At 62.9% G+C, this 27,247-nt stretch overlaps 2 protein-coding genes across 14 annotated transcripts in view; one reads left to right on the top strand and one right to left on the bottom strand.

Annotated features, from left to right (window-relative positions):
* Positions 1–16,538, bottom strand: part of MAST3 (microtubule associated serine/threonine kinase 3) — a 28,392-nt gene extending 11,854 nt beyond the window's left edge. For 3 of the 10 annotated variants that reach the window (XM_038163759.1, XM_038163760.1, XM_038163768.1), the window contains exons 1-7: positions 13,678–13,797; positions 13,467–13,498; positions 2,980–3,068; positions 2,678–2,750; positions 2,476–2,496; positions 1,249–1,327; positions 253–410 (exon numbers count right to left, since the gene is read on the bottom strand). In XM_038163759.1, coding sequence (XP_038019687.1) covers positions 253–410; positions 1,249–1,327; positions 2,476–2,496; positions 2,678–2,750; positions 2,980–3,068; positions 13,467–13,498; positions 13,678–13,782 — 557 coding nt within the window. In that variant the 5' untranslated portion in view covers positions 13,783–13,797. Of the gene's footprint in view, positions 1–252; positions 411–1,248; positions 1,328–2,475; positions 2,497–2,677; positions 2,751–2,979; positions 3,069–7,407; positions 8,491–9,269; positions 9,514–11,868; positions 11,959–12,400; positions 12,574–13,466; positions 13,499–13,677; positions 13,798–16,415 lie in introns of those variants that run through there. The other 7 variants (XM_038163761.1, XM_038163765.1, XM_038163762.1 and 4 more) reach the window with 7 other exon arrangements.
* Positions 16,539–18,811: 2,273 nt separating this feature from the next.
* On the top strand, positions 18,812–23,759 carry IL12RB1 (interleukin 12 receptor subunit beta 1). 4 transcript variants are annotated; one of them, XM_038164163.1, is made up of 14 exons: positions 18,812–19,226; positions 19,585–19,702; positions 19,782–19,951; positions 20,034–20,182; positions 20,644–20,686; positions 20,815–20,919; positions 21,003–21,085; positions 21,163–21,643; positions 21,723–21,824; positions 22,016–22,156; positions 22,232–22,375; positions 22,511–22,607; positions 22,688–22,769; positions 22,870–23,759. In XM_038164163.1, the coding sequence occupies exons 1-14, from the start codon at positions 19,181–19,183 to the stop codon at positions 23,383–23,385; spliced, it is 2,277 nt and encodes a 758-aa protein (XP_038020091.1). In that variant the 5' UTR covers positions 18,812–19,180; the 3' UTR covers positions 23,386–23,759. The 4 variants fall into 4 exon arrangements, with proteins under 4 accessions (XP_038020091.1, XP_038020090.1, XP_038020089.1 ...); XM_038164162.1 differs by having other exon boundaries at positions 18,812–19,702; XM_038164161.1 differs by having other exon boundaries at positions 18,812–20,182; positions 21,163–21,379; positions 21,473–21,643.
* Positions 23,760–27,247: the final 3,488 nt, after the last annotated feature.

Genomic DNA, 27,247 nt, shown 5'->3' with positions numbered 1-27,247 from the left:
CTGACTCTGGCAGTGCTTCGGGTTTTTTTGTTTTTGTTTGTTTGTACTATTGCATTTGTATTTTTAGTTTTCCTAGTAAAGAACTGCTATTCCTATTCCCATATCCTTGCCTGAGAGCCCCTTAATTTCAAAATTCTAATAATTCAGAGGGAGGGGGTTTACATTTTCCATTTCAGGGGAGGCTCCTGCCTTCCTCAAGCAACCACCTGTCTTTCCAAACCAGGACAGCATTGTCTGGGAGCTCGCTCCCACCTGAGGCTGCGGGATCGGGGGCGCAGGCAGGGCGAGTGCCTGCCCTCCTCGTCCGTGACGCTCTCCGTACTGCGGAAATGCTTAGAAAGGAAATGCAGCTCGTCGGCGGTGGGCTGGTACGGCAGCTGGTGCAGGCGCTCCTGGGAGGATGAAGATGACTGGGGAGAGAGAGAGGGATGAAGGAGATCAGTGACGGGGCCGTGCCTCCCGGCGGTGAGCGAGCCCGTGAGGGAATTATCCTCTTAGGAGGCTGGAAACACTGGCAGGCAGCATGGGGTGGGCTTGGGAGTGTGAAATGTGGACAGGAGCAGACTGGGGAGGTCTGCACTGCTCACTGCCAGCCCAAAATCCCCCATTCTCCCACTCAGTTCAGCTCCACTGAGCCCCATCCCTTGTAACTCCAGCATCCCAGGACGCTCAGTCCTGTCACACCCAGGGATGCTGTAACCCCAGAGATGCTCTGATGTCCTGGGATGCTGTAACCCCAGGAATACTGTAACCCTAGGACACAATAACTCCCAGGGGTGCTGTAACTCCCAGGGATGCTGTGATGTCATGGGATGCTGTAACTCCCAGGGATGCATTAACCCCAGGGATGCTGTAACCCCAGGGATGCTGTGATGTCATGGGATGCTCTAACTCCCAGGGATGCTGTAAATCCCAGGGATGCTGTAACTCCCAGGGATGCTCCGATGCCCAGGGATGCTGTAACTGCCAGGAACACTGTAACCCTAGGACACAGTAACTCCCAGGGATGCTGTAACCCCAGGGATGAAGTTAACCCAGAGATGCTCTGATGGGACACTGTAACCCCCAGGGGTGCTGCAAGCCCACAGCCAAGCCTTATGACTTTCTTAAAAGCTCATTTGGGAAGCAGGGTGCAGCTAAAGCACATGGCCCTTTAGAGCCCAGCACCATGGAGCTTGGGAGGCATTCCACCAAAAATCAGGGGGTTTAGGATCTTATCATCTGCAACCATGAGAAAGCAAATGTTACCGAGACCGTGGAGCTGGGGGTGTTGGTCCCATAGCCAGAGGAGGGTAACGAAGCCAGTGACCACCTTCTGCCATCAGCCCTGCCAGTGCAAACACAGCAATCACACCCAGGGGAAAAACCCAACAGCTAAATGCAAATCAACAACATCAGAGCCAAAAGCTGGGCAACAGGACACAGGCGTGGCTTGAGGAATAAAGCCCTGAAACCCCTTTCCAGAATGGACTGAAATGGGGTGAAAGAAGGGGTTTGCAGGTGAGGGGGGCTGTTGCAGGGACAGTGGCAGGCAGCAGGGTCACTGCAAAGGGACAGAGCTGGGGCTCTATTGAATCCATTTCACACAGGGCAAAACAAAAAAAAAAAAAGCCTGCAAGAGTCTGATTTTTAATTAGAGCAAAATTCAGCCTGCTGGGAGTTTTCTTGGTGAGAAACTGGGATTCCCAAAGACTCATCCTGAGACAGCAGGCGCCGGGGAGCAGAGCCTGGCCATAAACAGGAAGGGAACTGCTCATACGCAGGCCAATGCTTCCTCCTGGGGATGTGTCCAAGGGATGGGGACACGTCCAGGTCAAGACAAGGCCCTTCACCTCCCACTGCCATTTCCCTTGTGGGGTCAAGGACAGCAGGAGCTGGCAGGGAGCCACATCCAGCTCCAGCACTCGCAAACTCCTGACCCCACAGCCTGGCTGCTCCCTCTGTTACAAGTGTGCAAACCCCCCGGGAGCCTCGGGCTTGTTTCCACGCGAGGATCGATGGGTTAAAATCAGCCACCCGCCCTCCAGGGGTGCAATTAATTAATTAGTTAAACAGGGCATGGGCCGGGGAGGGGATGCAGCAAAATCTGCCTCTGTGGGGACCTGGATGAGCATCCATCCCTGGACATCTTCTGAAAACCCATCAGGAGTCTGAGATGGGGCTGAACACACGGCCAGGGGTGGTGTGATGGGAACAGAGACATTTCTGGTCCCAGGGCTGCAGGGAGCCCAGTTCTGGTGCAAAATTCCCCACACAGGGATGCAAACAGAGAATCACAGAGTCCCAGATGGGCTTGCATTGGAAAGGACCTCAAAGACCCAGTCCCACTCCCTGCCATGTGCAGACACCTTCCCCTTCACCAGGTTGCTCCAAGTCCTGTCCAGCTTGGCCTTGAACACTTAGAAAAAAAGGTCCCTGATGATGTGGAGCAAACACCCCCCCAAAATGCAGCCCATGCCCTTCCCTGGTACTTGCCTGTCAGTCCGAGGAGCATGGCTGGGGTGTTGGGAGGAACCAGTCATGGCAGAGGAAACACCACCAGGCCAGAAAGCAGGCAGAAGAAAAGCAAAAATAAAAGCAAAACAAGTCACTTGAGATCAACAGAACAGTTCCCTGGAGGGGGAATGACCTTTACAAGTGAATATTTGCTGCTCTGGGGCTGGGGTTGCGAGCTCACCTGCGAGCGAAGGGGAAGTTGATGGAGGTGCTGGCAGAGAAGTTCCGTGGGCTGTCCAAGGGACTGCTCCCAGCTGCAGGGAGAAAGGGGGAAAATTCATCCCAAAACCCACCCCAGTACAATGTCCAGAGTGCTTCGGGCTGCTCCTTCAAGGGAAAGTGTTTCAGGCACTTCCCAACCTATTTCTCCCCTGGAGGAGGCACCTGGAGCCAGTCCACTGCTGCTAACAGGGTGCTGAAGCCCTGCAAAATATTTGGGTAATTTTGGGAGATGCTGAACCATCCACTGGGATAATCCCTTACCTGTTGGCACGGAGAGGGGGGAGAGAGGCCGTGAGAGGGTCGGAGAGGGGGTGCCCACCACTAAACTCTTCCTGTTGCTGCTTCGGCAACTGGGGAAGAAAGAGAGGGAATTAATTTAGGGAATCCACAACAGCCAGAGCTGGATAGGCTCAGGCACATAAATATCTGCTTGCACATGAATTCCTGTGCCAGGGAACACGGCTGCTGTCACCCCACTGATTACAGATCTCCTGCCACAGGGAAGATCCATTCCCCAGCCCAGCACTGCTGGAGATGGGCAGACAGGGCTATTTTTAACAAAGAACTGTCCCAGCAAAGTCCCACTTCTGGTTTTGGCTCGCTGGAGAGGTCAGAGGCAGGAGGCCCCTTGGGCAATAGCCCCAGCAGGAATAGAAAAAGGGATGTAAAAGGAGGAAGCAGTGGAGATGCGAAGCAGCCACAACCTGACCTGCTCCAGTGCATGGAAAATGCCCCCAGTTCCTATAAATCTCCCTGCCCTTGGTGGTCCCCATGTCACAGCAGAGAGGACAGTCCCAACCCCCTGAGACTGCAGTGTCACCAGGAATTTGTGGGAATTTTGCCCCAGCTGGGCTGTGCTCTGTCTGGCAGCAGGAGGGAGCCACGTGCACCAGCACCAGGTGAAAAGCAGCACCAGCACCCTGACACCCCAAAATTCCCCAAAAATCCCATCCTGGTGCCACAGCCCAGCATCCCACAGAACACCTCTGCAAGGCCACATCCACAAGTGCTGGATCTTCACATCCCCATCTCCACTCCCACCCTCCCAGCTCACAAGGCTTCCATCCTCACAGGAATTTTGGTTTTCCTTTCCTTTCAGCCCTGAGTCCAAGGCTGCTTTGCAAGAGTGGCTCAGCCTCAAAAATTCCCGCTGCTGCTCCCCACTCCTGTCGTACCCCACTCCCACATTTCAACCCCGTTTAAAACACCATGGGCTCAGTTGAGTTCTCCCTCACTCTGCCAAGAGGAAACTGCAGATATCCACGGCACAGAGCAGAGGCTCAGGCACGAGGACAGCCCTCCCCTTCCCCTGTTTCCGCTTCCTCAGGCTGCAGATTCCGCAGAGACACCGAGTTTCCTCACCGAGCTGGGAACAGGAACCCACACAGATGCTACCAATGAAAGGACAGCTTTCAACATCACACCACGGTCACGAACACCCACAGCACCCAGGGGGTGAGCTGGAAGAGAAGGGATTCTCCACGGATCCCGAAAACAGAGGGAAGTGGCAGATGTGGCATCCAGGGTGTAAAGGACAGTGACTCACAACAGGTACCTCCAGGTGGGTGTACAAGACACTGATGGACAGCCAAGGTGCAGTCAGAGCTGCACACATGTGGACAGAGCTCCAGATCCATGGACTGAGCTCTACATGCATGGACAGAGCTCCAGACACATGGACAGAGCTCCAGATACATGGACAGAGCTTTACACAGATGGACAGAGCTGCACACATGTGGACAGAGCTCCAGACACATGGACAGAGTTTTACACAGATGGACAGAGCTGCACACATGTGGACAGAGCTCCAGACACATGGACAGAGCTCTGTCCATGCATGGACACAGCTGCACACACATGGACAGAGCTCTGTACAGATGGAGAGAGCTCCAGATCCATGGACAGAGCTCTACACAGATGGACAGAGCTGCACACACATGGACAGAGCTCCAGACACATGGACAGAGCTCCAGATCCATGGACAGAGCTCTACATGCATGGACAGAGCTGCACACATATGGACAGAGCTCCAGACACATGGACAGAGCTGCACACACATGAAGAAAGCTGCACACACATGAAGAAAGCTGTACACGCATGGACAGAGCTGCACACACATGGACAGAGCTACACACACACGGACAGAGCTGCACACCCGACATCCAGCACCCCTCACTTCCCTTTGGCATCTCTCCCCTTCGGGGCTCCTCCTGCTCTGGTTTTAGTGGAGCTCAGACCAGGAGCCCCCACTCTTTTGAAGGTCTCTGCCACCAGGGAAGCTGCTTGGGGCCCCCCAAACCCCTCCTCTGCACCTCCCTGCATCCTGGATGCGGGGTCTCTGGGTGTCCCCCAGGACAGTCATCCTGTGTGTCTGAGCTCACCTGGAGCTGCGGTGACCCTGGAGGGCTGAGGTTCCCTCTCAGCACCTGGGCTGAGCCCGATGTTGGGGGGAGACAGAAACCTTCCCTTCCCTGACCATCTGCCCCTTCCTGGAATCACAGAACCCCAGAATGGTTGGGGTTGGGAAGGAACTTTAAGATCACTTCATCCTGCCATGGGCACGGATGCCTGCCACCATCCCAGGTTACTCCAAGCCCTGTCCAGCCTGGCCTTGGGCACTGCCAGGGATCCAGGGGCAGCCCCAGCTGCTCTGGGCACCCTGTGCCAGGGCCTCACTGCCCTCCCAGGGAACAATTCCTGCCCAACACCCAACACCCCATCTAACCCTACTCTCTTTCCTGCCTCCAGTGTTTGATTTTCTCACATAAACACAGGCTTGAACCCCAAGCAGAGCTGCAAACTCTCAGCCAGAACCCACAGCCTCGGCTGCTGCCAGCCCCGTGCGCCGGATGGGAAACTGAGGCAGCGTGAGCAGCCCTGCCCCGGCACCGCAGCGGCGCAGGAAGAGGTTGGGGAGCCAGGAGGGCTGCAGAGAGCTGCCAGCTCTGACACCGCTCCCCTGGCAGCCCTGCCACAGGGACCACCTCTGTGTCCTGCAGAGGGGACAGCCCAGGCTCTCACCTCTCCTCCCTCGCTTTCATTTTGGAAGTGAAAACAAACCTTTAGTGAAGCAAGTTGCAGTAACGGTGCCACAGAGCGAGGCCGAGGTTTCCTGTTTCCGCGCTCCACCCTCGCTCCCACAACCATCTTGCGCCACTGCGACCCCCCTGCGCCTGACACATCATCTCCAGCTGCTTCCCATCCTTCCCGCACGGAAACCTCGGGCTAGAAACCAGCTCCAGGGCACAGACAGCTGCCGAGCCCCATGGCAGGCACCGGGGCCGCTGCCCGCTCTGCCTCCATCGCCTAATTGCACGTTTGTACCAAAAATGGAGTGGAAAATCGCTGTCAGCAGCTCCCGCGCTGCTCGGGCTGAGGCTGCCTTGGCCGTGGCGCTGCTGCCGCCATCCAGAACTCGTTTCAAGGGATATGGAAAGCGTGTGACAGCCTGCGTGACCCCAAAGCCTGGAGCAAAATTGTGTGTCAGCCTTCGGGAGGGGGAACTGGCACCGCAGCAGCACCCGGCCTCGGCACGGGATGTCCAGGGGCAGGAGCTGGAGCAGAACCTGGCAGCTCCACTGAAGCCCAGAGTGTCCTGAAGTTGGAAGGGATCCACAAGGATCATCGAGTCCAACTCCTGGCCCTGCACGCTGGGCCTGAGAGCGTTGTCCCAGCACTCCTTGAGCTGGGGCTGGGTACCGTGAGCAGCTCCCGGGGAGCTCCCAGGATGCGGCTGCACGGCACGACGCTCCCCTGGCAGACGGCTCTGCCAGGATCCGGGCGAGCAGGGATGGGTGGCTCGGGGCCAGGGCTGTGGAACACCGAGGGCCAGGCAGGGAAGAGCACAAAGGGGCTGCAGGTCCCGCTGCTCTCCCACAGGATCCGTCCCTAAATCTTGCCAGGACATCCGAGCGCCGTGGGGCAGATGCCAGCGTGGTGCTGGGCACTGCAGGCAGGTGAATCCCAGGAGGAAAAGAGCAGGTTTGGGACAAAGTGGGTGCGGGGTGGAGGGAGCAGGGCGGGGTGGGACGGTGATAAGGGAGCAGGCACAATCTCAAAGGGCAGAGCAGGCGGCTCCGCTCCTGCTGCGTGACTGAGAGCACGTGTCTGTGCTCCCAGCTCCCTTCCCTGCTGGCTCCATATCCCCCAACAGCTCCAATGCGCCTGGAGATTTGGGGAAGTGCCATGGATCACCACATCCTGGGAAAAAAAATTGCTTTCCAGTGGGATAAATTCATGTTTAACTTTGAAACCCGCTGAACCAAGCAGCTGCATCCCAAGTTTCTTCATGACATGTGTCCTCCATGACTTGTGACAGCACGGAACTCAGCTGCCCCCAGGGATGGGGCTGGGACAGGGCTGGAATGGGGCTGGGATGAGGACCAGGGTCTGGACAGTGAAATGCAACACGCTGCCTGGCACAGACCCCGCCACACCCTCATCCCACCCCAGCCTAAAGCACTGTGGGTGCTCCTATGAACCCACCCTGGAGCACCAAGCAACACATCAGGCACCTCCCAAGAGCAAAATCCTAAATCCTCAAAGGGAATCACAGGGTAACAAGTTGCGAATAGACTTATTTATTTCTTTGCACTGCAAAAAAAGCCTCAAGAACCTGCCCAGCACCCTGGGGTGCGTCCCTGCACGTCCCTGCTCCGCGGGTTCCCGGTGGTGGGTAGGAAATTGTACCTGTTAGGTTTGCTGGGCTGTGTTCCTGTGCTGTTTGAGGTGTGAACAGCCATCCATGGAGAAGGAGAACCCTGTCAGCATCGAACCACCGCCTCCTCTGCCCTGCACTGGCCATCTCCACATCCCCCACGGGAAATTAGGATCCCTCCAACCTCTTAATCCCACTAAATAACATCATATGCTTTCTGTTAAATAGGCCAGACCAGTCCTCACCGTGGATTCTAGGAATACCAATGAAAGAAGAGCAAATCCTCTGCCCTTCACGAGAATTACAGCCTCATCACGCTCAGCTGGAGACAGATGACTGCCTAGATCATCTTTCCAATTACACATCTCCCCCAGACCCCCCCGGCTTGGCCACCCCAGATTGGAAAACCCCATCCAACGTCTTTTCTTAATTATTAAAGGCCCTCCTTGCCCATCCTCCTGCTCTGGGAGCGGGAATTCCCACAACCCAGGTGAGCCTTCCCAGGCTGGGATGGGATGGATACCTTTGCTAAGCAACCGTGTTGCTTTGTGCCAGCTCACACTGACACTGAGAGACAGCAACAATGGGAATCTCTCTGCTCTGCCTCCGCACCCATTAAACACCTCAGTCACACAAAGCCCTGCCAGGGTTTGATGCCTGGGCCAGCTACAGCACCCCAAACCTGCTGGAGGGAGGTCCCAGCCTCCACCACCCACACCCGGGGGGCTCAGCAGATGTTCTGCACCTCCTGTCCCCCTCCTTGGGGACGTGTCCCACCAGCCTGCCTGGGTCAGGCCTGGCCTTGCAGCTGGAGAGGCAGGGCAGCCCCACTGCACCCCATTTATGCACCCCCCAGCCCTGCTAACAAAGAGGGTGGGAGTTCTGGCCCCTTCCCACCCCTCCAGGCACCCTGGGGATCCTCACTGGCTCAGGCCATGTGCCACATGGGATCTATCCCATCAGCAGTGTCCACCTTGGCTCAGGGGGTCACAAGGGTGTGTGTCCCCCCCTCTAACACGTAAGACACCCCTGCCAAACCCACACACACCAAGGACAGGTACAGAGCACCCCAAAACATCCCCTAATGCCCTGGAATGCTAAACCCCACATCCCCTGTGGCACTGGGGTCCCAACCAACCCACCCAACGCTGCACAGCCCACCCCACCCCGCCACACTCGGCATCTGGAGGGTGCCCCAAAAAGATGCAGCTGTGGTGCATAGCCCCTCCAAATCCCCCAGACTGAGACTCCCCCAAAAACCACACGCCCTAGTGCACAGCCCCCCCACATCACACAGCCTGGCGCCCACCTCCCCATGCATTGCTGCCCCTCCCAAACCAAGCATCCCACGATGCACACAGACCCCCCAAACCACACACCCCATTGTGCCTCCCAGGTGCCAAAACGCCACCCCAAACCCCACACTCCAGACCACACGTTCTGGACCCCCAAAAACCCACACCCAGGGAGCCCCCGCCGTGTAAGGACCCCCAAACCCACACACCACGTGTGCAAAGACACATCCCCCCACCCAGTCACGCACAGCGCTGCCCACCGCCCGTGCACGGTGGCGTGTCCTGTCACCCCCAAACCACGCACCCCGATCATCCCCGCTGAACCCCCCCAAACCACGCACCCCGATCACCCCCGCTGAACCCCCCCAAACCCCCCAAACCACGCACCCTGCTGCATTCCCCGGTGAACCCCCCAAACCACACACCCCGATCACCCCCGCTGACCCCCCCAAACCACGGACCCCGATCACCCCCGCTGACCCCCCCAAACCACACACCCCGATCATCCCCGCTGACCCCCCCCCCCAAACCACGCACCCCGCTCCCCACCCCGAGCCCCTCCCGCCGGTGCCCCCGGTGCCGGTGGCGGTCGCCGGTACCTCTTGGAGCGCTGGAGGAGGGCGCCGGCCGCCCGCTGGCCCCGGTAACCGGGCGGGGCGGCTCCCCAGCAGCTCGGGTCCGACATCGCGGCCCGGCCGCGTCCTCCGGCACCCAGCGGCTGCCCCGGCACCGAGCGGCGCCCCCGGGACCGTGCGGGGCCGCGCCGGGGGCCCGGAGCGGGGCCGGGAGCGGGGCCGGGAGCGGGGCCGGGAGCGGGGCCGCGCTCCCGCCGCCTCCCGCCGCCTCCCGCCGCCGCCGCCTCCCGCTGCCGCCCGCCCCTTCCCGCCCGGCGGCGACGGGGTTACCATGGGAACGGGCAGCGCCCCGAAACGGGGTCGGGGTTTCCATGGAGATGGGGGGATCACCCCCAAAAGGACAGGAAGTGGGGGCGGGGGGGTTACCACGGAAAGGAGGCAGCGGCACAAAACGGGGTCGGGGTTACGGTAGGGATGGGGCATCGCCCCAAAATAAGGTCAGGGTTGGCCTGGAGGTCGGGCAGCACCCCAAGAGGAGATCGGGATTGCCATAGAGGCAGGGCAGCACCCCAAAATGGGGTCAGGGTTAGCCCAGAGATGGGGCAGCACCCCAAAATGGGCTTCAGGTTACCATAGAGGCAGGGCAGCACCCCAAAATGGGGTCAGGTTTGAATCATGGAGATTCAACAACTGCTACTGATGCCTGCCAGGGGCACAAACATCAGCCCCTAAGTCAGCAGGGGCAGCCCCAAAGCCTGGGGCTTCCTGGGAGCCTTCTGCCAGCCATGGGGTGTGTCCTCTGAGGGCACCCACAGAGTCCTGGCAACCTCCTGCCCACAGTGACTTTCCCATTCAGCCGGGGAGATCCCAGCTCAGAGCCAGTGACACCCACCCTCCTGCGTGGTGGCACACCAGGGCCACCAGAACCTCCCGAGCTGTGTGGGATGGCGCTGCCACACTCACTGGGCCAGTGCCACAGCCAGAAATCCTGGTCCGGCTGGGTTGGGCAGGGCTTCAGCACCTTTCCCCTTAGCTCCTGCCCAGCAGCCATGAGACACCAGCACAGGCTGCCTGTCCTCGTCCACATCCTCATCCCCTTCCTTGTCACCATCAGCATCCCAAAAACTCCCTCCTCAAGGCCTCAGCTGAGCACTCACAAGGCCACGCTGGTTTTCCCACACGCTGCTGTCACCATGGGCCAAGCGGTGGCCAGGCAGGGCTGGCAGAGAGTGCCAGCAGGCAGGGCCCCGTGTGCAGGCAGGGCACAGGCAGGGCACAGGCAGGGTCCCCAGGCACAGGCAGGGCGCAGGCAGGGCCCCGTGTGCAGGCAGGGCACAGGGAGGGCACAGGCAGGGCACAGGCAGGGCACGGGCAGGGCCCCGTGTGCAGGCAGGGCACAGGCAGGGCACAGGCAGGGTCCCCAGGCACAGGCAGGGCACAGGCAGGGCACAGGCAGGGTCCCCAGGCACAGGCAGGGCACAGGCAGGGCCCCGTGTGCAGGCAGGGCACAGGGAGGGCACAGGCAGGGCACAGGCAGGGCACAGGCAGGGCACAGGCAGGGCACAGGGAGGGCACGGGCAGGGCACAGGCAGGGCCCCCCGGGCACAGGCAGGGCACAGGCAGAGCACAGGCAGGGCCCCGTGTGCAGGCAGGGCACAGGCAGGGCACAGACAGGGCACAGGCAGGGCACGGGCAGGGCCCCGTGTGAAGGCAGGGCACAGGCAGGGCACAGGCAGGGCGCAGGCAGGGCACAGGCAGGGCACAGGCAGAGCACAGGCAGGGCTCAGACAGGGCACAGGCAGCCCCGGGCTCCTGCCCTCCTGCCCACAAACGGCTCTGCCTGTTGCTGAGCAGCGGCTGAGCCGCCACCGGCTCCCGCTCTGCCGCCACCAGCTGCTCTCCCCGGCAGAGGGACAGACGGACGGTGGCACTGGGTGCTGGGCAGGTGCAGCTTGGTGCCGCGGGTGCCACGAGGCACAGGGCGGGCTGTGACCGCTGGTGCCAGCACAGCTGGTGCACCTTGTCCCCAGGGCAGAGCGCAGCTGGCACAGGGCACAGGGCCCGGCCACCGCCTCCAGCGGCGGGGCACCACAAGGGGCTTGGGGCACCACAAGGGGCTTGGGGCACCACAAGGGGCTTGTGATATTCTGGGGGAGGGTAGAGGGGGGAGTAGAGGGGAGAACTCAGCCCCCTGGAGCAGCCCCTCCTCACCTTCAACCCACAGCAGAGCAGAAAAGGTGACAAAGGAGGTGCCACCCCCAGTCCCACCCTGCTCTATTACAGTGCCCTGCTCCATTCTCGAAGTCCCCCTTCACAGCAGGGGTGCTCAGAGCCTGAGCTTGAGCGGCTGTCACAATGTCCCCACTGGGGCTCCCCAGGACGGACCAGTCAAACAGAACAAAGCCAGCAGCACAGCCAGGCTGGTTTTGGGGTGTGCAGGGGTTGGCACAGACCCCAGCCACATCACTCCGTGTGTCCCACCAGAGACAGTCGTGCCCTTTTGGGGTGCCCCAGGACATCCCTGGTGGAGGGGACCCACCTGTCTGTCCCCATCTCCACCTCTCCCCCCTCATTCCCTGGAGCAGGCGGCCACGGTTCCCAGGGAGGGTTTGGGGGGTCTTACCTCCAGGGGTGCAGGGTTAGTAAGGGGCTGCAGGGGCTGCAGGGGCTGCAGGGGCTCAGCAGCGTCGGGCTCTGGCTGCTCGGAGACAAGCTGCAAGGCAAGACGTGCCGGGCGGTGTCAGCGGCTGATGGATGGCGCCGGTGGCCCCTCGGTGGCACCGCGCTCTGGGGCTGGAGGGGGCCGGGGGCCCAGAGCGGAGGGCTCAGGGGCTGGGGGGGTCAGGCGAGGAACGTGAGGCAGAGCTGGAGGGGAGCGCAGAGGACAGCGGGGACACTGCAGGGTCTGCTGTGGCTGGGAAAGACGGCGGGTGGTCTGGCGCTGCCGCGGGGGCTGTCCCCGGCAGGGTCCGGGGCTGCGACTGCAGGAGGAAGGACCGGGACCTGCGGCCCGGGGGTGGGCACGCAGCGGGACGGGAGTGGAGCGGGATGGGGCACGCGTCGGGACAGGGGAGCAGCGGGAGGGGGATGGCCCAGGGTCCTGCCGCCCTCCCCCGGGGCCGGTACCAACGCGCCCCGCCTCGGCTCCGACTCACTCCAAGGTCAGCGAGGGGATCTTCAGCCTGTCCCGACGCGACTTCATGCCGCCGCCGCCGCCGCCGCCCCGCTCCGCTCCCGCCGCACCGGCGGCCCCCGCGCTGGGCGGCTCCCGCGGGCGGGCGGCACCGGCGGCCCCGACGGGGATCCCTGCTCGGCCCGCCGGGCCCGGGCCCGCCCCCCGGCACGGCACGGCACGGCACGGCACGGCACGGCACGGCACGGCACGGCAGCCCCCGGCCCCCCGCGCACTCGACCCGGCCCGCCCGGTCCAGCGGCGGCCCCGATCCGGAGCGCACCCGGGATGTGCCGCTGCTGAGGCACCGCAATGCCGGCACAGCCCCGGTGCAGCCCCGGTACAGCCCCGGTACAGCCCCGGTGCACCCCTAACCGTGCCGGTATGGCTGCAGTGCATCCCAAACACCGCCCCGGTGCTCCTGCCGTGCATCCCCGGCACAGCCCCGGTACAAACACCCAGGGCAGCTCTGCAGCAGCCCCCCACCACACCCCATTGTACCCCAGTACACCCCAGGACTACTCAGAACACCCCAACACACCTCAATACACCCCAGTGTACCCCAGTACTGCTTAGAACACCTCAACACACCCCATTGTACCCCAGTACACCCCAGGACTGCTCAGAACACTCCAACACACCCCAGTGTACCCCAGTATTGCTTAGAACACCCCAGTACACCCCAGTACACTCTAATCATGCTTAGAACCCCAGCACACCTACAGCAGAGCACAAACACCCAGTACACCCCAGTTAACCCCAGCACATCCCAGTACACCCCAGCACATCCCAGTACACCCCAGCAGACCCCAGTTAACCCCAGCACATCCCAGTACACCCCTGCACATCCCAGTACACCCCAGCAGATGCACAATCAGGTCCCTCCAGTGCCAGAAAACATGATGATGCCACTCCAGATTTGGGAACAAGCCCTGGTGCCATTCAACAGCCATCCTTGCTGCCACCCCCGGCGGCAGTGCTGTGTCCCCAGGTGTGGCCCTCCCGGTGACACCCACTCCTGCCCTGGGTGGCCCAGCTCGGGGACTTACGCTCTTCCTCGGCGCGGCAGGCTCAGCTCCTTCTGCAACAAGACAAGCACGAGGTGGGGTCAGAGTGTGGCCCTGGGACTCGGGGGTGCCACCTGCCACTCCTGCCAGCCCCACCCACACACCTGGCAGCACCCCCACTGCCACACCCAGCTGTCACCGCAGGATCGACCCCTGCTCACAGCGCCCAGGGTGAGGGTGACCAATCACCCACCCCAGCCAGCACAAGGGGACATCTCCCAGTGTCCCAGGGCTGCTGGTCCCACGGCCAGACCCAGGAGCGATGGCACGAGGGCGGTGCAGTGGGAGCAGCACCCATGTGCCCAGCTGGAGCATGGCCACAGGATGGTGGCTTCCCCCTGTCCCCCACCTCGTCCCCCCGGCCCGGGAGTGGGAAGCAGCCAGCAGCCCATAGGTTATTTATTTTTCCAGCCTCTGGGAATGTTTCTTGTGAGAACTGTTTGCTCACAGGTGGTGCAAAGGGCCAAAGGGCAGCTGGGGACAGGAACCCATGCCAGTGCCATCTTCCTGGTGTGCTGGGCACCATCCAGCTCCAGCACTGCCCTGGTCGCCACCGTGTGCCACCTGTCACCCCACAGAGTGCCACAGATTCCGCCAGCACACTGTGAGTGGCACAACATGGACAGGCTGATGTGCGTCCTGGCACACCATGGGATGCAGGGACATGTGGCAGCTGCAGGTGCTGGTTAATGCCCCGTCATTGCCCTGATCCTCTGCCCACTGGTCCTGTACCCCTGAGCAGCCCAGACCCATTTTTGGCACAGGCACAGAGCTCCCTGCGGGCTGGAGCTGCTGCCACCCCTGTGGGGGGCCCCAGCAGCATCCATCCACCCCCCAAACCCCGGGGTGGCCATGCCCCATCCTGCTGCCCACGCCACGCAGCCCCTGTGGAAATCCCGGGATTGGGGCGCGCTGCAACGCAGTGATGCAGCAGCATCGCCATGGCAACGGGTGACATCATGCCTGGGTGCACAGGGACTCGGCAGCCCCGGGGCCCACGGGTGCACGTCTGCCCCGGGCTGGCATGGGACGTGTCTGTGGGTGCGGGGACAGGGGACAGGGCAGGGCTGCGGGTGTCCCTGTGCACCCAGCACAGGCTGACCCCGGGCCCGGGCAGGGCGAGGGGATGCGGGGTCCTTACACGGAGCGGGAGCCCCCAGCACCCTCAGCCAGCCCTGCTGTCACCCAGCCTGATCCCCAGCCACACCTGGAGCTGTGCCACTGGCCACCAGCCCCTGTGCAGGGCAGGGGGGGGGGTCACGCTGGGGGTTTTACTGCTCAGATGTGTGCAGGTGGAACAGTGGGACAGAGGACTGTCCCCCGTGCTCACCCACACCCATCTACGGGTGCCAGTGCTCACAGAACCCAATACCCTTCACTGCCAGGGGCTCTCTGGCCACTCTGTGTCCCCAGGGACACCCAGAGCATCCCCCGATGGCCCTGAGGACCCCTGTGGGGCTAGTGTCACAGAGCCAGCACCCATGGGGTGCCTGACACACCAGCACTGTCCAGCACTGTGCCTGTCCCTTCAGCAGGTCCCAGTGGGAGCCGGGATTAACCATCAGCTGATCCTGTGAGGACAGCATTAGGGACAGCACCGAGGATGGCATCAGGGACAGCAGTAGGGATGGCATTGGGACAGCATCGGAGATGGCATTGGGACAGCATTGGAGATGGCATTGCAGCTCAGCACTTTGGGATTAAGTCCCTGGTGGGAGCCCCTTCCCACCCCTCCTGCCACGGGCATGTGGGCACTCAGCCGGGTCCCGCGGCTCTGCCCTTCCCGGGACTGCCAGGAACGACACCCAGAGCCCCGAAGCCCATGGCCATGGCTCCGTCCATCGCATCCGCGGGGAGGCGGCTCCCGCACAGGGCTCCCTCCCGGGCTGAGCGTGCAGCGGAGCGCAGCTGCCCGCGGAGCTGCCAGCTCGGATGAAGGCAGCGCCGTGCCATCCTCCAACCGTGCCGACAGCTCCGCCCGGGCCCCCCGGATACTGCAGATGGGGATGGAGGCGTCAGTTCAGCCGGAAAATCCGGCTCAGCACTCAGCTCTGCCAGCCGGGGGGTCCCCGGTCATCACCCCCCCGAGCGTGGCAGCGAGCGCCGGGGTTCCTGCGGGAGCGGCCGCAGGGTGGGCAGGAGGATGAGTGTCCCTCTGCCTAAGGCACGCCAGGCAAGACAGGGGCTCAGAGAGGGGCTGGCACAGCGGCTCGGCACGAACCGGCTTCGGGAGCTGGGCTGGAGGGACCACGGTGCTCCCACGGGAGCCCCCACACGGCTGGGTACCCCCCGCCGACATCCCATGGCATGGCTGGGGCTCAGACCCTGTCAGGCTCCCCGCTGGGTGCCCGGCTCCTGTCCCACCTGTCCCACACTGCTCACACGCAGCACCCACCTCTGGCCCCCTCAGCACCCACCTGGCACCCACAGCCCCCACCTCTCACACCCCCACGCGAGCCCCCCGCTCCCGCACGCAGCACCCGCTCCTCGCACACTCCCGCAGAGCACCCAACTCCCACCCGCAGCACCCACCTCTCGCACACGCAGAGCACCCCCCTCTCACCCGCAGCACCCACCTCTCGCACACGCAGCACCCGCTTCACACGCACCCAGAGCACCCACAGCTCCCCTCCAGCGCCCACCCTCTGCACACCCACCCCCGGAGCGCCCACCTCCCAACTTACAGCACCCACCCCTCGCAGAGCCGCATCCGGAACACCCACCTGTCACCCCCGGCACCCACCTCCCACCCGGAGCACCCACCTCTCACTCGCAGCGCCCACCTCTCACCCCCAGCGCCCGCCCCCCGCGCCCCCGCAGCGCCCACCCCTCGCAGACCCGCACCCCCAGCCCAGGCTCCCCGGAGCGGGCTCCCCGCGCTCCCTGCCGCCCCCGCCCCGCCGGCCTGCGCTGCCGGTGCCCGGTGCTCACCTGGAGGCCCCGGCGCCGCAGGATGCTGGGCTCGTCCATCCCGCCGCGCCGCCGCCGCCGCCGCCTCCCGCTGCGCCCGCTCCGCCCGGTGCGCCCGGTCCGCCCCGCCGGTGCGCCCGGGGCGCCGCCCAGCGGCCCCGCCGCGTCACCGGACGCGCATCAGCACCGAGCCCGGGGCTGGCACGGCGCGGCTCGGGGCTGGCACAGCATGGGGCTGGCATAGCATGGGGCTGGCAAGGCACAGCTCGGGGCTGGCACGGCACAGCTCGGGGCTGGCACGGCACGGCATGGGGATGACATGGCATGGGGCTGGCGTGGCACGGGGCTGGCACGGCACAGCTCGGGGCTGGCACGGCACTCGGCTGGCATGGCACGGCACTCGGCTGACATGGCATGGGGCTGGCATGGCACGGGGCTGGCACGGCACAGCTCGGGGCTGGCACGGCACTCGGCTGGCATGGCACGGCACTCGGCTGACATGGCATGGGGCTGGCGTGGCACGGGGCTGGCACGGCACAGCTCGGGGCTGGCACGGCACTCGGCTGGCATGGCACGGCACTCGGCTGACATGGCATGGGGCTGGCATGGCACGGGACTGGCACAGCATAGGGCCGGCACGGCACCGCATGGGGCTGGCATGGCATGGGGCTGGTGTGGCATGGCATGGCATGGCATGGCATGGCATGGGGCTGGCATGGCATGGCATGGGACTGGCGTGGCACAGGGCTGGCACAGCACAGCATGGGGGTGGCACGGCATGGCTTGAGGCTGGCACAGCACGGGGCTGACATGGCATGGGGCTGGCATGGCACGGGACTGGCACAGCATAGGGCCGGCATGGCACCGCATGGGGCTGGCATGGCATGGGGCTGGCATGGCATGGCATGGGGCTGGTGTGGCACGGGGCTGGCATGGCATGGCATGGCATGGCATGGGGCTGGCATGGCATGGCATGGGACTGGCGTGGCACAGGGCTGGCACAGCACAGCATGGGGGTGGCACGGCATGGCTTGAGGCTGGCACAGCACGGGGCTGACATGGCATGGGGCTGGCGTGGCATGGGACTGGTGCGACATAGGGCTGGCACGGCACAGAACTGGCATGGCATGGCACTGACACAACATGGGGCTGGCACAACACAGCATGCGGCTAACATGGCATGGGACTGGCACAGCATGGGGCTGGCACGGCCTGGGCATGGCACAGCAGAAGGCTGGCATGGCCTGGGGATGGCACAACATGCCATGAGACCCACATGGCACAGGGCTGGAATGACACAGCACAACATCAGATAGGAAGGCCTGAGGCTGACATGGCATGGGGCTGAAATGGCATGAGGCTGGCACAACATGGGCCTGGCACGGCATATAGCACGGGGCTGGCATGGCATGGGGCTGGCATGGCACGGCAGGGTGTGGGCAGACAGGGCATGGTACATTCTGGGTTTGGCACAGGCTGCCTGCCTCAGTACAGGCCAGAGTGGCACAGTCTGGCATGGCATGGCACAGTATAGCACATCATGGGGCATGGGACAGCCCAGGCCTGGCACAGTCCTTCTGGCTTGACACAGACCAACACAACAGCTCTGGCACACACATAGGCTGGCACAGTGTGCCTAGCATGGTACAGCCCAGCATGGCACGGCCTGGGGCTGGCACAGCAGGGGTGGGGTTGGGAGCTTGGTGTGGTCCAGCCCAGGTCTGGTCGCCACAGAGCAGCACAGAGCGTGTGCCTGGGGCAGCACTGCCCAGTACAGCCCAGCATGGCATGGCACAGCATGGTCCAGCATGGCACAGCCCAGTCCAGCCCAGTCCTGCTCTCTGCTGTGGCACAGCAAAGCCCAGCACGGTCCAGTCTGGCACGGCACGGCTGGGTGTGTACCCCCACCCCGGGCAGGACAGGGGGACACACAGGGAGGGCACACGGAGGTGCCAGGGGACTCTCTGTGCCCCCAGCCCGGCCATGCCCACGCTGTCCCAGCACAGGGACACTCCCGCCACCGCCGCCCTCCGGCCCCGAGCGAGGGCCACACAAGGGGCCGCTTTCTGCGGGAACAAGGGCACTCTGTGCGCGGCCCTCGGTGCCACCCGGCTCCACCGTCCCGGGTCACCCGCCCCGTCACACGGCTCTGGCGTCCCGGTGCCACCGCGCTCTCCTGCCTCACTGGGGCTTTGTTCTCGCGGCGCACGGAAGGAGAGCTCTGGGGACAAACACAACAGATCCCCCCCCAAAAAAAAAATAAACAGAGAACTCCAACCTGGAGATTCACCCCGTCACGGGCAGAGCACCAGAAACACGCTGTGTGGGGAAAAAAAAAAAAAAAAAAAAAAAAAAAAAAAAAAAAAAAAAAAAAAAAAAAAAAAAGGAAAAAAAAAAAAAACCAACCAAAACCCCAAGAGTCCTCTCTGGCTGTTTCGCTTACCTGGCGCTTCTGCCGTGCCGGGGCACGTGGTGCGGCCGGGACATGCGGGGCGGCCGCAGGGCAGGGCCGGCCTCATCCCGGCAGCCGTGCCGGCAAAAAAGGGGGATATTTTGGTCTCTTTCTCTTTTGGTTTTGGTAAAAGTGGGGCATGCACTCACGTCTAGGGCTCTGCTCCGCCTGGGAACGGCACGCTCTCAGCAGAAGAGGAAACCCCAAGCGCGGGAAGCTGCGCTGAGCACCGGGGCTGCCGCCACGCCCGAGAGGGGCACCGAGGGGTGCGGGGGGATCGGGCAGCCGGGCCGGGCGGCGGAGCCCCGGATCCGGGGGACAGCCCGGGTGGGCCATGCTGCGCTGGCTGCTGGCGGCGCTGGCGGCGCTGGCGGCGGGCGGTAAGTGCTCCTGCGGTGCTGGGAGATGAGAGATAACTTCAGAAGACTTTCAATGAATGATTCGGGGGCGATAAGACCTGGGGAGCTCCCGGAGAGAGATGGAGATACTCACCCAAAACCACAGGGACGGAGTTAAGATGGTGAATCCCCGCTGGCAGCGGGCAGGAGCCGGGGCGAGCGGCACCGGCATCAGCGGGAAGGGGGAACACGGGGGGCTTGGGGTGACAATCGCTGGTGCCGCTGCTCTGATTCCCCATTTGAGCAACATGGCAAGCAGGCAACAGCCACACCACCGCTCCCCCCATGCACGCGATGGAGTTGGGATGCAGGAGCTCCCAGCCACTGCCCTGTCCCGCAGGCACCCGGGCAGCCCACGACGTCTCCTGCTGGAAGAAATGCGACACCTCCAGGCTTTTCTACTGCTCCTGGCAGCCCCTCGGCCCCGCCGGCAACACCTCCTACACCCTGAACCTCTGGTGAGTTGGGCAGCGCGGCGGGGAGGGGAAGCCCATGGGATGAGTCCCGGGTGCCACCCTGTGCCCGCTCCCTCCCCAGCTTTGAGAAGCGCAGCCTGTGCCGCTGGTTTAAGGCCGGCACGGCGACCAGCTACAGCCTCTTGGGTAGCCAAGTGTACATCTTCGACAACACCACGGCCTGGGTGGAGGCACGCTGGGGGGACCAAGTCCGCAGGACCCCCAACCACACCTTTCACCTCAACAAGGCTGGTGAGTGCCCCAGGGACCGGGCTGGCAGCCAGCACCGGCACTGAAAACTGCCAGACCACCCAAAACTGCCTCATCCTTCCAGTCAAACTGGATCCTCCTACTGGGATGTCCTTCTCCAAGGCCGGCAGCCAGCTGAGGGTGCGGGTGCCACAGCCACAGTGCAAGGGCCTGGAGCAGCCACCACAGCACGAGGCTCGCGTCTGGAGGCTGGGAGACAGTGGCTGGACACAGGTAAAAATGCTGTTTGCTGGAGCTGGCAGTGACTGACAGCACAGTCAGGAGCATCACAGCAGCCCAGGGAGTGTGGAGGCTCAGTGATGCCACTGTCCCCCCCCAAACCCGGCTGCGTCCCATCTGTTTTCCTGGGTTATCAGCTCTGCCTTGTCCTCTGGCCATGGGATCCTGCTGCTGCCCATAACAGGATTCTTAGGGATTACACAGACAAAACCCCAGATTATAGTAATGACGACAGTGGATCAAATCCAGATGCTTGTCCCCAGTGAAGTGTCACAGCTGGGGACCCCTCATCCCTCTCAGCTGCTGCCAGGAGGGTCCCAGGATTCCACCTTGTCGCCTGCACTGTTTGGCTCTCCCAGCCCCTGGGGTGTTTGGGGATCACAGGGCAGCACTGATGTCCCAGTAAAATACTGGTTTTACTGGGAGGGTGTCTCCATGCCTGGTTCTCTCTGCAGGTGACATGTGAGACAGTGATGGTGACAGCTGCAGAAAACTCAGGTTGGTTTATCCTGTGGGTTACTGGGGACAAGCATCTCCTGCGGGTGTTACCCACCCAGCAGCCTGTGATGGCCAAAAGCTGGGGAAAAGAGGGGTCACTCCCAGCTGACCCTGCCGCCCCTCCCTAGTGACCTGTGCCCTGGGGGACAATGGCACCTTCGTGGTCCAGCTCCGGCACAAGCCTCCCCACTGGAGCAGCTCCTGGAGTGACTGGAGCAGCAACACCTCTGAGGGTGAGGAAGAGGAGAGGAGCCTGCTGAGCTCCCAACAGCTCCCAAAAATATTGGTGGCTCAGTGAGGCCTGTTCCTCCTGCAGAAATCCTGAGGAGGCCGGTGCTGAGCCATCAACTGGGCAAACTGGGGAGAGACGGGCAGCGGGTGCTGAGGCTGAGCTGGCAGGTACAGCGGCATCTCTGGGGCCTTCCTGGCTGTCCCCCACCATCTCACCCCCCGAGTCACCCCCTTTTCCTCCCCAGCCAGTCCTCAAGGAGCAAAAGAATGTCACCTACAAGGTCAACATGTTGGCGTGTGGCTGTGCAGAGCCAGAGGAGCACACGGTGGTGCTGGGCGGGGAGGTGACAGAGCACAACATCCCCCTGTCCGGGGCGGAATACGAAATCCTGCTGACCGCCGTCAATGCCGCGGGGCGGGGGCCGGGGCAGCGGCTCCGTGTGCCGGCAGAGCAGCGCGCAGGTACCGGCCCCTCTAGAAATGCCGAGCTCCCCCGGCAGCCCTCAGGGCGTTATTTTTTTCCAGCTGCCTCTAAAATCCGCCGTTTCACCCCAGATCTCAGCTTCAAGGAGATCAGCGTGGCCGGCAGCACCGTGACTGCGCGGTGGGAAGCGCCGGTGCCCGGCGATGCCTTCTGCTTCGAGCAGCAGACCCTGCCAGAGCCTCCGAAACAGGGAGTCTGCATCCAGCGGGAATTCCCTGCCAACAGCACCCACGTGGAGAGAGGCGAGGGAGCGCCCCAAGACCCCGCTGTCCCCCCAGCCGGGGTCAGAGGGTCTAAGCAGCGGCCGCGGTTCCTCCCCAGGAGCGCTGGGAGCGCCGGGCTGTCACCGCCTCGCCGTGCACGGCAGGGACGAGGAGCGCGGCTGGGCCACCTTCGCCCTGGGGCACCGCTACGCCGGCAACGGTGCGTGAGCGAGCGCGGAGCATCCGAGCACGGAGCATCCCAGAAGGGAGCATCCGAGCGCGGAGCATCCCAGAAGGGAGCATCCGAGCGCGGAGCATCCCAGCGCGGAGCATCCCAGCACGGAGCACCCGCACCCGGCTGCGCTCCAGAAGGGGCAATGGTGAAATCATCCCTCGGGTTTTTGCGTGCAGATTCGCTGGATGTGCCCTTCAACATCAGCATCGGGGATGGCGCGGCTGTGCTCCGCTGGGAGCCGTCCCCACGGGCCGCCTGTCCCGGCGCGCTGGCCAAGTACCTCATCTGCCACGTGGCCGAGGGGGACAACGTGACCTGTGAGTGGGACCCTGCGACGCCGTGGGGCAGGAGGAGGGTGCCAGCCTGCCCCACATTCGGTTTTGTTTGCCCAGACAGTGAAGTGGATGCCACGGCATCGAACTACACCCTCCGAAACCTCCAGCCTGGCACGGGCTACAGGGTGGGTGTTTGGGAGGTGACAGAGGACAGCGAGAGGACCTGCAGGGCTTGGTGGCCCTTCCAGACCAAGGCGCTGGGTAATGGCTGAGACCCCGTGGCCTCCCCACTCCCCGCGGGGTGCTCTCTCCACCGTGTGCTCGTCCTCACCCCAAAACGTCTCCTGTGTCCCCGTTGGGGCAGGAATGCCACCACCCAGCCATGTCTACCCTCAGGTCCCCAGGGAGCACCGTGGAGAGGCAACCTGAGCTACCTGGGCATCTGGCTTGGTCTCCCCGCTGCAGCTGCCATCTACCACCTGAGCAAAAGGAGGTGACAGAGTCCCCTCGTGCCCAAAGCCGCTCCGGCCACCCCCCCATTACTCACCCCCTCACCAACCATTCCCTCCCCAGGGCTCGCCGCCTCCTCTTCCCACCCCTTCCCAAGCCCGTGGGCACCAAAGCCATCCAGTTCTCGGCCGGCGAGATGAGCCAGGTGAGGTGGAAGGTGCAGGAGGGGGCAGATCCCACATCCCCAAACGCCCATGCACAGCCCTGGCACGGGATGTTCCACCCCAAACCCACCCAACCCCTAGGGCCAGCCCCGGACAGGCCTCCTGGAGCCCTCGGAGAGGTTCAGCCCGGCCGAGCTGCTGCTGACGGAGCCGAATCCCAGCGAGGAGACGACTGACACGGGCGGCCAGACTGCGGTGCCACACCCGGACGTGTCGCAGCCCGGCCCCGCGCTGGAAAAGCCGGCGGCACTGGTGATGTCCCCGGCGGGCTGTGGGGAGGAGCTGCCCTTCGCCTACCGCAGGCAGGAGATGCTGATCCCGGTGGGATCTCCACCCTCCGGCAGCACCGGCTGCACCGGGCACCCACCCGGAGAGGAGGAGGAGGAAGAGGAGGAGGAAGAGGAGGGAAGGCAGGGGCTGCATCAGCCGCTGGTCCCCATTGCCCTGCTCATCTCCGACAAGCCCATCATCATCAGGGATGAGGGAGGATGGGATCCCCCGCCGGAGAAGTCGGTGCCGCAGCCATCGGCGGGCTGGAGCGGCGGGGGTGGGCACGGGGCGTCCCCCGGAATGCCGAGTGTCTGTGTGGGACGCTGAGTGCCCAGTCCGTGGCTGGCACCGGCACTTTCAGGGGGGTTTCTGGTTCCCAGGGCACGGAAGGCGATGCCTCTGGGTGCGGCATTGCACCGGGACAGGTTTTGGCCAAGGAATTTCCAGGGTCAACCTCTCGCCGGTGATAAAACCCCAGCAAGGGCGGCTGCAGGGTCTGGCCAGGACCGAGGGTGTTTCCATGCCTGGAACTGGGAGGAGAGGCAGAACTTCATCCCAGCCGGCTGCTACCTCTGGAACCAGTATCCTGGTGGGGATGCAAAAAAGCCCCAGGACTAAACACCAGCTACCTGCAAAAACAACAACAACAAAAACCAGAAAAAAAAAATAAACACAAACATTAAAAAATTAAAATAACTGCACAAAGCAGCAGGGCTCAGATGGTTTTTCCTCGCCTGAACCGAGCAGATTGCAGCAAGGATTTAGAGCCGAGGTTCAATCCACGGGGCTGGGGAGGACACAGCCAGGCAGCCGGGACGGGGGTGATCCATGGGGGCCCCCCCAGCCCCTTCTCGTGGGGCCACGCCGCCGCCTCGGGCCTTATCTGGGACAGAACAGGAGATGAAAAGCGATGTGTGGTTTTCTGTGCCTGGTGCGGCGGTGTTTACTTGCTGAGAGGGCAAAAAAAACCCTTAAAAACCTAAAAGCTACGTGGGTTTAGTAACACGGGGAAATCCAGGTGCACAGCCGCGGTGTCTGAGCCACTGACACTCGGCCTCCTCGCTGCTGCTCTCGGCTCCACTCGTGTTTCGCAAAGTATTTCGCTCAAATTGCGCTGAGAGCAGCGGCACCCACGGGCGGAAACCGCGGCGATGCCGAGCGGAGACAGCGCCCGGGGCGGCTCCTCCGGCCGGACCTCGGCCAGGGACGGCTGCGCTCGGCTTTGCGGCCGTGCCCAGCGGCCCGGGGATGAGGCGGCGGCGGGGCTGCCGCTCCCATGCCTGGGGGTCTCATCCAGATGGGACCCCCATCACCATGCCACCATCGCAGTGCCACCAGCGCAGTGCCACCAGCCCCGTGCCACCAGCCCCGTGCCACCAGCGCCGTGCCAGCAGCCCCGTGCCACCAGCGCCGTGCCACCATCGCCGCGCCACCAGCCCCGTGCCACCAGCCCCGTGCCACCAGCGCCGTGCCACCATCGCCGCGCCACCAGTGCCGCGCCACCAGCGCAGTGCCACCAGCGCAGTGCCACCATCGCCGTGCCCCCAGCGCCGTGCCACCAGCGCAGTGCCACCAGCCCCGTGCCACCAGCCCCGTGCCACCATCGCCGTGCCACCATCGCCGCGCCCCCAGCGCCGTGCCACCATCGCAGCGCCACCAGCGCCGTGCCACCAGCCCCGTGCCACCAGCCCTGTGCCACCAGCGCAGCGCCACCAGCCCCGTGCCACCAGCCCCGTGCCCCCAGCGCCGCGCCACCAGCCCCGTGCCACCATCGCCGTGCCACCATTGCCGCGCCACCAGCCCCGCGCCACCGCTGCCCGGCCCCGCGCGTCCAGCCCGGCTCAGCTGCTGGCGGAGCCACGAGGTGGCACCAGCCCCACGTCCCCACGGCGATTCCCAACCTCCTGGCTGAGCAAAGCCATCGCTCCCTCCCTGCGTGCGGCAGGAGGCTGGGGCAGGCCCCTGGGCCTCTCCAGCCCCCCAAATCCCTGGCGATCGGCTGGAGGGGCATGATCTGGCATCCTGCCGGAGAGCCCGGGGACTCATTTGGAAACCAGTCCTGTGAAATTCAAACTAATTAGCAAGTCCTGAGCTGCTCTCTAGCACTAATTGGCAAGCCTGGCTTGATTAGTTTTCCCCGGCACGTCCCTGGCTCCACATGGCACCCTGTTCCTGGCAGGGCACTGGCCAGCTTGGGACACTTGTGGGGAAAAATGCACAGGGCCGCTGGTGGGGACAGAGCCACTGGTGGCTTCTCTCAGAAGCCCGGCTCAGAGATCAAATTTAGGGATTTTGTTGGGATTTGGGCGATGCCAGGCTACTCTTCAGAGCACACCAGGCTCATGTGGAGGAAGTATCTGGTTACAGGCACAGAGGCACGCTCAGGTTTCAGCCCCAGCCCCTGTTTACAGACGGTTTTGGGGGTCAGAGTGAAGAGAGAAAGAGCTGAGGGTCACTGGAAGCTCAGCACGCTCGGGTGGCAGCAGTAAACACACGGCCAGGCTCAGGGCCAGCAATGCCAGTTAATCATTCCAGCCCATGGAACGAGTTCACAGCAGGACAGCCAGGCCTGGCCACTGCATGAAAACACCCTGGGCAGGAGGGGACACGAGACCCCACTCACAGGGTCACTCCCCAGGGATCCATCCCATCCATGGTGCCACTCACATCCCCTCTGACACCTCCAGGGATGGCCCTGTCCCCACCAGCATTTTTCCCCACAAGTGTCCCAAGCTGGCCAGTGTCCTGCCAGGAACACGGTGCCATGTGGAGCCACGGACGTGCCAGGGAAAACTAATCAAGCCAGGCTTGCTAATTAGTGCTAGAGAGCAGCTCAGGACTTGCTAATTAGTTTAAATTTCACAGGACTGGTTTCCAAATGAGTCCCCAGGCGCCACACTGAGCTTGGTGACCCAAGGCCAGCTTTTGCAGGCAGGATGTGACTTTGCCTGCTCCTCTATCCCAGCACAGCACCCAGACGTGCCACAGGGCATTGGTTAGGCCTGGCAAGAGCCACTGCCACCCACAGCCAGGGGACAGCTCATTACACCCAGCAGGGGACTCATTACACCAAGGGGGGACTCCTTCCAGGACAGCTCTGGGATAAGCAGCCAAAATCCATCCCAGCAGGGAAGACAGAAGTCAGCCCAGTGCCATTGCAATGCATCAACCCCAAAGTCACTCCATGGGGTCCCCTGTTCACACCCAACAGAGCCAGCACTGCCCACACACCACTGGTGACAATGTCATTTGCTGGCACAAGCACCCCTGCCCTAAAAGGGAAAAACCCCTTTTCTCCCTGCTCCCACAGGGTCCCTGTGCTGTGTCCCCAAAAGCAAATGGCACTGGGGACGTGCACACAGATTGACCTGGCTCCGTTTGCTCCTGCAGAGTGGAAACTCAGCACTGCATCCCAAGGAAGCAGGTGGGGCAGCCTGGGGATTTGCTCTTGGCTCCCTGATTTTATAGAATCACAGGATCATTAAGGTTGGAAAAGCCCTCTGAGGTCATCGAGTCCAACTACTGATCCAGCACTGCCCAGCCCACCATTTACCCACTTCCCCAAGTGCCACAGCCACACAGCTTTTAAATCCCCCCAGGGCTGGTGACTCCACCACTGCCCAGGGCAGCCTGTGCCAGTGCTTGACAACCATTTCCATGAAGAAATTTTTCCTAATATCCAGCCTAAACCTTCCCTGGTGTGACTTGAAGCCATTTCCTCTTGATTTTGGGGGATGTGATCTCAGAGATAGAACACAAAACAGCCAGAGGGGTTTGCTGAGGCCCCATCAACATCAGCTCTTGGGGATCTGAGCCTTCCTGGAAGGAGAGCTCCATCCCTGCAGGCCCAGACTGATATTTTAACACCAGATTAAGTTGTTTTGCTCCCAGGTTGAGAAGTCTAACCTGTTTTCCAGCCTCGGGGAAACAGCCCTGTGGAGCCACAGCCTGGCTTGAACAGGGGCAGAGGAGAAGGTCACAACCCTGCAACCCCCTCCCTCATTCATCCATCCCTTTCCCAGCCCCTTCCCTCATCCATACATCCCTCTCCCAACCCTTTCCCTGTACCCAGCAGCATTTCCTGCTTCCCGAACCCCATCCTGGAGAAGTGCTGATGCCAGGGAGAAGTTTGAGCCCAGCCTGCCCACCAGCCATGGCCGGGGGCAGGATTATTTGCCGGGCAAAAAGC

The sequence above is a fragment of the Motacilla alba genome, chromosome 28, assembly GCF_015832195.1.
Source record: "Motacilla alba alba isolate MOTALB_02 chromosome 28, Motacilla_alba_V1.0_pri, whole genome shotgun sequence".
Lineage (NCBI taxonomy): Eukaryota > Metazoa > Chordata > Aves > Passeriformes > Motacillidae > Motacilla > Motacilla alba.
The sequence above is the reverse complement of the archived record's forward strand: the minus strand, read 5'-3'. Positions and strand labels throughout refer to the sequence as shown.